At 38.6% G+C, this 10,664-nt stretch overlaps 1 protein-coding gene across 1 annotated transcript in view; it reads right to left on the reverse strand.

Moving 5' to 3' along the window:
* LOC121739796 (Down syndrome cell adhesion molecule-like protein Dscam2) overlaps window positions 1–10,332 on the reverse strand; it is a 69,548-nt gene extending 59,216 nt beyond the window's left edge. Inside the window, 2 exon segments of the mRNA XM_042132365.1 lie at window positions 3,085–3,238; window positions 10,204–10,332. Of these exon segments, the coding sequence (XP_041988299.1) occupies window positions 3,085–3,133 (49 nt within the window). The 5' untranslated portion in view covers window positions 3,134–3,238; window positions 10,204–10,332.
* Window positions 10,333–10,664: the final 332 nt, after the last annotated feature.

Raw genomic sequence — 10,664 nt, forward strand, 5'->3', positions numbered from 1 at the left:
ACTATTTGTTTCGACTTAGTGGCCTCTCCCTGCTCCCATCCCCAGAGTCCCTTCGTAATCAGATAAAGCGAACAAAATTATAGTCTACGTTAAAATATTATGTTTGGAACCATTTGTAATATTCTTTGTAATTCTATTATAGCATGGATTAGTTGATCTTTTAAATCGGTTTTCAACGTGCATATTGTTGTAATTGGGATAACCCGTTAAAATTAACTTTAATAAATAAATAAATAGGTGCAGTTTGTATGTTATCTGAGTCCAATACTCTTTCAACGCAAACTGTAAATAGAGCTATCAAAGATTAAAGAACATTTTTCTAATGGAACATAGTATGTATTATAAAAGTTGATGGTTGCAACATCGCCAAACTGATCGATATAATCGTGTGAAAAAGTTGCGAAACATTTTATGCGTCGGAGTCGGAGGAAGTGCGGCGCCACTTAACATGTGGATAACTTTTTGCTCGCTTTAATCAAGATGATGTCTTAATCTGATTAAGGACGCTGCATTATTTTAATTTTCATTGTTTTAAACCCGTAGTTTCTCTCTAAACTACGTGGACATAATATAGTCAGTAAATGTAAGTAATTTTTTATATTGATTTTGACAACAAGCTGACCATGTTGTTTCCAGAAAATAGTGCAAACAGTAATCACATACACGAATGTTTACAGTTAGACATAGTTGATGTATTTTGAATTAATATTTTTGCTTCGTGTGAATTCCAATATTCAAATTGCGTTAAATGTAAACAGTTTAATATGTTGTTGTAGAGCGATCGCCGCCCACCGCCGCGCGCCGCGGTCAGGCGAGTTCTTGGCCAGAACAAGGTTGTCTGTAACTTGGCAGACCGTGCTGTCCGTGCTAAGCTACGCTACGAGGAACTTACTAACTGCTAGTGAAACTTTGCATTATAAATTAAAGCGCTAGTCCTGGTTATTGCTGACCGATTATCAAAATAATTTCTTCTTTATCTAAAACTAAGTTCAGCGCGACTCGCTAAAATATGGAATTCCCAAGGAAACAAATATTTTTCCGCAAAAAAGTAGAGTATGTCTTATATGTACCTTGGTCTTATATGTGTGCAAAATTACATACAAATCAGTCCAGCAGTGAGATTAGCGCATTCAAATAAACAAACTCATAATATGAACGACTAACGGGAGAGACATACTCAATACAATTTACCAAAATTGTATTGAGTATGTCTCTCCCGTTATTTTAACCAAAAATGGTGCAGGTGAACCAAATCGTGACATTCATAAAGTAAGTCCCGTAACGCCTTAAACTTTTATCAATGTAGAGTTCTTCGCGTTACGTTTTTAAATTTTAAGGACACTTAGACAAATGATCCCAATATTTAGCCTCACTTCCTTCCTTATTTAACGAGACTGTCAGTAATAAGTCACACAGGGATAATTATAAACACCGGCCGTGGTATTTCAGTGACGGGGCGACAGGCGTGCAGCATTTTATATAGAGGTAGACGTATCGATTTGCCCTCGAGGCATAGTTCATTTCCGGACGAGCTTTGTGTCACCCCACATTCAACTTTACGGGATAATCTGCAAATCTTTCAGTCTATAAGGTCTAGTCTTTAGGGGGGTATAAATACAGAGGTGTGTATCACGAAAGTAGAGTACACAGTTTTGTAAGAATAAAGAAGGGTTCATCTATCGTTGGACTATGGTCTATATACTCTTTAAGTCTGTAGCCTATTAATAAAGATCGAAGTCCTGAGTCCCATTTTATCATCAGAATATTATGCATTATACAACACTTTCCTCTCATACATTCTATAATATACATATAATTACTTTTGACACTTTTAGCTCTATCTTAATAGTCACTACCGCTAAGCCATCGGTCCATTTAATAAGTCAGTGATATTGTATTATGTATACTACGTGTGATTTGTCTTCACAGCTCGCTTATCTGCCTTGGCCGGTTAGCGGCTCGGCGTATCATGTGTCATATTAATAGGAAGCAAACACGAGACTGTCTCCCGCTTGGTTGATAAGGTCCAAGTATGGAGTTGACTATAAATAGAGAGGCTAACACCTGCGCAGCAAGCATAATGCGCCAAAATGATAGTGACAGAAAGAGAGAGTGGTACAGTTTATATTAAAGACTAAAAAACCGGCCAAGTGCGAGTTTGACTCGCCCATGAAGGGTTCCGCAGCAGCAACAATGTTTATTTTTATGAAAATAAAAGGTTTTTGGTTTATTTTTATATTTCGGAACGGAACCCTAAAATAAAGTTTCAAGTGTATCGATTTTTGTAATTTTCTAAATTTCTTCCTTTTGTCGCGATAATTTTTGCAACCTGAGTGAAATGATCGAAGGCATACGTATAATATGGAGTTGTTATTGACATGAAAATATTAGACACAAAGTGATATTAATGACTATTGCAAATCACAATAGTAAATATTATGTTTGTTATGGGAACTAAATCTGACGTCCATTGACCTGCAGTAGGCCGGGGTCATAAGTTCGTACTCGTAGATAACTCGACACGACACGACAGCGAACACAGTTAAAATTATTTTAACTCCAACATAATGGTTATGGCACATTATATCAGTGTGGTCGAAATTACATCATGATAGCGAGATAATATCTTTAATAAAGCTTCATTACAGGATATGAACTAACGACGCGATAGTGTCATTTATTCAATTTCCTCTGACCCAAAGAGTGAACAAAAACTATTTGTGGCTACAATCATTTTGAAGTTAACATGTTGTTTACTTAATTTATTGTTTAGTTATTAATATTTTTACGCTAGGCAAGCAGCTTGGCTAGTTGGCTGTCGGCGAGCATAATCTCTAGTATCTATTCCCTGCTTGTTGAGACTTCGTACCCTCACGTAGGGCGCTCACAAATCTTGCGACAGCAATGCAACAGACTTTTGACAGCAGCTGTCTGTCAAAATTTTCGTATGTAACTTGACATAGGTACAACGTATAGTTCTGGTATAGTGTTGCTGTCAAACGTCAACCCCATAGTTGTCGCAAGATACACTGCAATCATCCTGCCACTCGCCTAGCTAGCATACGCCATCAACTGTTAACTCACCTATAGCGAGCAGCGCGACGAAGGCCGCTACTCCGGTGAACAAGCCCATGGTCACTTCACCTGTCACTCACACACCAATGATGGTTCACTCACAGTACACAGTACACACACGGGAAACTTCACAGGCCGCGATGCGGCCGGGCACTGCCCGAATCTGTAACAAAACAGAAGAACATGAAAATGTGGGGCGAATAGGTTACAAATGGAGGGGGACGAAAAGGTTACAAAAGTTAGGGGAAGATTAGTTTACAAAAGGAGGGGGACGAAAGAATAATTTTTCAAACTATGGTTTGACATTTTATTGTTCTAAACCCTTCATTGGAACGGAAATTGATAGCTCAATAAAAATTATCGCCCTCCCTCGCCGCTACAGTTTATGACTCTACCATACGTGTAGTTTTGAATACTTAGTAAGGAAAGCTTTCATCACATAACGTACTTTACAAATTCTCTTTCTAAGAGAGTAGAGAACGCAGGAAAAGGCTTACTTCCGATATATGGAGTGTACAACTACTGTTATTTATTACTCAGTAAATAAATGATAATGTAAGCATGTAGGTCACGCCTGTAGGTGCGTTTAATTATAATATTGCTTTTCACAGCCGTTAGTCAAAACACTAGGGGAAAGCTAGGGGCAGCGAGGGGCGGCGAGGGGCAGGCGAGGGGCAAACGGCCCGCGAGCCGTGAATTTGGGAAGGGTAGCGCCCCCGGGGGTACGCCTGTCCTCTTCTAATTTCCATCGATTTTAATATGCACGTCAAGTTTTTATATTATTATACTAGCATACATTCTGACAAACTTTTCAACTTTAGTACTACAATATAAAATTGAAAAGTTAATCGGAATGTATGCTAGTAATTTTCTTATACCAATTCCAGTAAAAAATTATAGAATTGGCAAAATGGATCTTACAACAATGTCATGTGTGATCTTTGTGTGTGATATATGTATGAACATTTTGTGAAAACTTTGCAACTTCGTCGTGAGTTCAACCGTACCGCGCGGTAACCGGTCGCGGTAGAACTAAGTACAGGTAATGTAGAGTTTGTCAGTTTGTCTTGTCTTCACCTCTCTTTGTACACGGTTCAGAGTTATTTGCCCCTGAGAAGACCTTTTATGTCGACGACATAAGAGACGCTCTATTAAAGTAAAACGACTCCGAACTACAATATATGTACGGTCGAAGACAAATTTGTTTAAACGTATATAAAAGCACACATTTGAAATTCAAAGTTTGGACTTTATTACCAGGGAATACGGTCTAAAAGGGTTAAACTGGATCTGTCTTCGACTATCCATATAGTGATGAACAAGAGGTAGGACTTAGGAGCTCACAAAAGGCAGTGCACGTGCGTCGCGCAATCACAACGGACAAAGTAATGCGGAAACGTCCCGTGAATACCGTCCGCCGTCCGCCGTCCGCCGTCCGCCGTCCGCCGCCCGCCGCCCGCCGCCCGGCGAATGTAAAACATCGACTTCGGAGAAAATACGTAGAGTTAGGCTGGTACCATCAGGCTGATTTAGGTAAAGTTAGACTGATTTAGGTACAGTCAGGCTGATTTTGGTACAGTCCGGCTATTTTACCTACAATTGCGCAGGTTACAGTACTAAACACGGTAAAGCTTGTAATCAGATCAGTTCTGGCGTGTTTAGGTAGAGACAGAAAATTATTTAATGCAGTTTCTATGCGTTTACATTTTAATTTCTGAATTTAATTTTTAATTGGTTAGTGAAGAAAAGCCCCGTTATTCGTTAATTGTAATTTTGTTCATGACATTGGCATTGTACAAAGCCACACATAGCTTAGGTAGAGTAAGGATAATAAATAAAATTTAACGATTTTCATTATTTTTACTATGCATTTCAACTATTTAGTACTATATTTAATAACTCAGTAATTTCTGCATAAACTTTTATGATTTATGGTCAATAACTCAAACGGAATTTCATCTTGCGGTAATTTCACAATTTATTACACACAAGCTTCTAAACTTTCTTTAGTAGGTAGTAGGTACTTAAATAAAAGATAGATTACCTGAAACTTCCTAAACCTCATTAAGTACTAAGAAGACCATAATTCTTAGTCCTAATTACTAAACATGATTTACTTAGAAATCCGTAAGTGTTTGTTAACTAAAATGCCTAATTTTAACCTTAATGGTTCTTTCTGGACGTTATTTTTGAAGAATTTTAAAAGGAAGAGATGATGGCTTGTTTCTCGGAGACACCACCACAACCTGAGGTATAAACAACCACCTGTAAATCACTGAAAGTGTTTGTTTGGATGTTGGTGTGAACGTGTGTATGTATGCAGAGTGGATATATACGTGTGTTGGTGTGTGTGTACGGCCCTCCGAACGTCCCCCTCGTCCCCCGGCCCTCGCCCTCCGGCTATTTCCAGCGCCATTACTGGGGTTTGCTTTCGGCTTTCACGATTTTTATTAGAACTCTCCCGCTACCGACTTAAGATTTCAATATGAGTTATGTATCTCAGTAAAATATATGTAGATTTTAGATGTAAAATTATTTATGGGAAATATTGTATGATGTCAGGTACCTTCCTGTTCCTGAGCTATTTTTGGTGCGATCAGAACTCAAATGATCAAATGAAATGATCAAATGATTTTACTAAAGCTTGATAAAAGCAAGAGACCATCATTTTGATTGTTACCAAAGTAGACTGACTTAGTTTTTAAGTCGTTTTAAAACCTATTTATTTCTAGAATTTCTGGGAAAGTTATATTGACGGGCAGGAAAGCAACCATGTATTTAGTATCAAGTCGGACGAGTTCTGTGTCGTCCCGCCATATTATACACCTTCGGACTCTTATGTAAAATGCTTCTAAACTTAGCAGCTTAGGAACTAAGCCAATTACTACAATCTTACATGTCCTAGGTGTCTAGCTTCTGACGCCTCCAGTCTAGACTAAGCTAATATTTTATAGCTTTTCAGTTTTCTTTAGGCTGCCTTCACATTAAGTCGCGCGGCTGCCGCACTACTCGCGACCTAATGTGAGGGCAGCCTTATGAGTACCTCTACGTGTAAATGGATTGCATGCTATCACATATTTTGTTAAGAATTTGTCTCAAAATAAATTTAGGATTTAAGACACTTACAGCAACCACAAACTTGTTAAACTTATTGCTAAGCTATGATGTACGTTTATCCAAGTTAAACTTAAACCTTCTTATAATAAAATATCAAGTCACTCTTTTGCAAAAATAAAAAAACAGCCAAGTGCGTGTCGGGCCACGCGCAATATAGGGTTCCGTAGTACCGCTAGTTATTGATAATGTTTGTATGGTCAATGAATGTACATTTATAACGTGTTTTACACTATTAACAACATCATCTCAGTTACGTTTAAAATTTCCTTTATACTTTGCCGAATACATTTTTTTTAGTTGATCCACTATTATAATAACTCTAAAACTTATGAAGTATTCTTAGCCGTGATAGTTTTCCTTCTAAATTCAACATATTTCCTACACGCGTGAATTTTTTCACATTTCCAGAAGCAACCGTTTAGCTGGTAGAAGGACTGGGCTCTTACGACTTGGACTCTAACGATTTTTTCCACTTCAAAACTTAATATTTCACAAACGGATCCCTAAATCGGAAAATGATCTATGAATACTCATAATAATATGTTTAAAAAACCTATTCAACGACACCCCACACGATGGGGTGGATGCGAAAAAAAAATCATCCCCGCTTGATGTGTAGGGTAGGTACCATAAAAAATATATTTTTTAGATTTCATGTACCATTTTGTCGGCATCATTAATATGTACATTCATGCCAAATTACAGCTTTGTAGGTCCTATAGTCTCTGAGCAAAACCGCGGACAGACAGACGGACGGACGGACAGACCGAAACTATAAGGGTTCCTTGTTGACTATGGAACCCTTAAAACGAGAGAAAAATAGTGCCTTCGGAATAACTAACCCGGACTAGCACAAGTAGACCTTAGCAAAAATTTTACAATTATGTTATTAGAAATAACTTCATCATTAAAGTTAGCAGAACCACCTAGACCTCCTGTGAATTGTGAATTTAATGTGCAAAAGCTATTTCTTATCAGCCCTGCCGCTAGTCCAAACTGATAACAGTTGAACTATTGAAAAACGATTACTAGCGAATGCGTATTGAGCAATTTTCACTTTAAGCGGGCTAGTTCACTACTACTTTTGTGTTTTTACATATTTTAAACGGACAGACCCATTATTTGTTACTTTTGTAAGCTCCTAACTACTATGGTTGGCCTAAATCCATAGTTATGGACCTGTGTGTACTACAAACTGGGTACATTTGTAATGATAAGACATCTCAGTTAGTGGCCGCCTGCCAAATGCTTTGTTTCTCTCACTACTAATGAATGCGTAAACAAAAGCGATATGAGGTATCTTTATGAAATAAGCTCGAAATGGAACACATAAAAGATGAAACATTTAGTATTCAGACGAGCGTTTGTCCGTGGCTTCGCTCATGACATTATAATATTATATGTAGTATGGCATGTAAACTTCGATCCCTATTAAGCCTCTTTTGTGGAGGACTTCTGAAAAATCCCTTTTTAGACGCGTGTGACATTTCAAGTTTCTAGATATATAAGTACGGGTTTTGCTATCTTTGTGCCGCATACAGAATTTCAGAGACGAATACTAATTACATAACTGTAATTAAATGAAGAGTTTGACAAAATATAATGTATGGGACCTATGACAAAATCTTCATTCAATTACAGTTAAGAAAAACATCCACAAAAGCCTTACTTTTGGGTGGTATATTTTGTCCGTTCGTAAATCCCTATACGGCATGTAACATAATCTACGTCGCTCTCTACATAAAGCACACAGTACGCGCCGCGACATATAACGGCAACTTGTCACTAAACGTGCCTCCTCAAAATTCTACCGCAGTATCTTGTCTGGCCTCTCTGTTAGATTTTATCATACAATTTATTTGATAAATACAAGTAAAGACAGGGAGAGAGCGGAATTAGAGTTTTTTCCGATGAGAGCTCTACATTTTTGAAATCGTTGTTAAAAATAATTATTTATTAAAAAAAATAAGTCTTCGTTATAGTGGTCATAGAGGCAATATAAAATAGAAATTTCCTTGAAGGCGTAAAGTATAGCTTTATTAACGGTTCATTTAAATTCATAGAAGTATTATAATATTTTGGGAAGTAGGCAATGTCCTTAAATATAACCATTACCATTTATAATATAAAAATTTAATATTTTATTGCCAATGCCATGCCTGGCCTGATCTACCTGAAGACCTGATAAAAACTTTACAATTTTTAATGATGTCTGAGAAAGGGCATGACCATCTGTTACTTCATAATGATTCTAAACTTATGATGATTGTTACTAAAATGTTGATGTTAAACATGTGTACCCCGCAGTCCGCACACAGAGCACCCCGCAACTTATTGAATTGTACGAGTATAAGAATCCAATAACGGAAGTCTGATGCTGCACGGTCCACATCGATCCGTCTAGCGCCCCGCCCGGCTCCGCCTGCGGTATGTACTCAATGGCGGCAGTGAATACTACCTTATGTCGAAGGTCGTTCGACGTGCGAGAGACGTAGGACGTACGAGATGATGATGAATGTTTAAGTGTTTTTGGTAAAAGCTTCTGGAACCTAACGAATAACATTTACATATAACATAGTAATTAGTATGTATTTAGAGTAACTATCACATTATTATCGCACATGTAGAAGCAATAATTTATTTTCGAACACGTAGAGGTCAGATATTTAGCTCTATCAAACGCAATGTGGTTTCAGTTAATCTAATGTAGCATGTAGCAGCTGCGAAATTGCTTAAATACGGAACTCTACACGCATCACGATTCACGAATCACACTTTACCGGTCCCTATCTTCCTCAAATATATAAACAATTTGCAGTTGATGAATCGCTACACTCAATCAGCAGTAAAATATCTGCATAACATCCTTCACATTAAGATGGCCTCTCAGCTCACAGGTACATTCTGTAAACGCTAACAATAATTGAAAATCACGGCTTTGTAAAGACTCTACCTGCCGTTTATTCTGCGCCCGCTTTCCGTGCACCTGCCCTTGAATAATGAGACTGGTCTTTTGAAGTTTAAATCGTTTTACCTAGCGTGAAGCTTTTTAAAATGTCAATAATCCTTAGCGGAATACGAGTTTAGTAAATACGTGTCCTTTTAAACCGAATTTGTTGTAATATATGTTTTGGTTTATGCGTTAAAAGCTTACAGAGTAGTGGCGTATTAATTACAGTCGCGTGCTCCGAATATAATTAGGAAGTAAGCAATAAAGTGCTGACGACTCTACATAGAGATTCGCGGATTAGGCGTGGCTGCTCTCGTTCGACTCACGTTGTACCCGCTCCGTGTTTTCTTCGTCTTTTAGCAATAATTATATTCTAGCAAATAGCAATGATTCATTTGTTAGTCAGCCTCACACAAGGTCAAAGGACGACCGCCTCGGTTCAGACGTGCGAAATTGCTACAGGTTTTCAACCGATCTGATGCAAAAGCTTTTTAATGTCTCTACATTTTTATTTACACTAAAATCTACGTAGAGAACGTTTACTACAATTATAATTTCGGTAGTCAAAACATATTTAATTGTAGCTTATTCTCTACGTAGTGAATGAAAGCTTATCTTAAAACACCTATACTTTTGCTACTGTCGATATAAATATTTATAGAGATTGAACTGCCTAAGGACCGACGAAGTCCTTCCGATTACAAAAGATGTTTATACTTATTATTGATTACTGATCAGCGGCCGAGACATTGTATTTATACTGAGAACACGCGATAGATTGTAATATTTTATCAGTTTATCGCAGATTAAAGTAATCGAGGATGCATTCATAATATACAAATACTCGCTGGGTAAACGTTGCTTTCTTTAGTATGTCTTAGGCCTAAATACTGTAGCTATAGAGGTATAAGGGTAGGTCTCCGTCATGAAATCAGTGTATCCCGGCTTGTCGGGGCTCGCGGCGGGCCGGCGATCGATCTTGCGCGGGGCCGCGTTGCGGACACTTCTCACGTGTGACACTGGCTCTAATAGGTTATACGCGATAAACGAGCGATCCTTACCTGAACAACACGGGAGGAGGCTCAGAGCGGCGCACAACACGGGAACACTCGCGACACGACGAGCGACCGGCTCGTCTCACACAACGACGCCGAATGCCACTACCGTAGTAGCCGGCATGAACGGCCGACGACTCGGAGCGGGACGGCGCTATCGGTCGTCCCGCTCACCCCGATCGTTACGGGCCGAGCGCGCCCGAGCCCGCCCGATCCCGCAGGACCCGCGCCGGTCCGCGCAGGGAGTCCTGCCGCCTGCGTCATGCGTGCTCCAGGCTCCTGCCTCCTTATTTATGTAACGACATGGTGCGACGCACCTACGCATTAAAACATAATATTCGCTACATATTATATACACTGAAAATTAGGACAGACTTTTTATTGTTTTTGAAAAAAAAAGCGCTTTCAATGAAAAGCAGTTAAGTTAGCTGTTTTACCATTTACTTAAAAAAGTATAAGATCAGTCT

This window comes from Aricia agestis, chromosome 2 (genome assembly GCF_905147365.1).
Source record: "Aricia agestis chromosome 2, ilAriAges1.1, whole genome shotgun sequence".
NCBI classification, from domain to species: domain Eukaryota; kingdom Metazoa; phylum Arthropoda; class Insecta; order Lepidoptera; family Lycaenidae; genus Aricia; species Aricia agestis.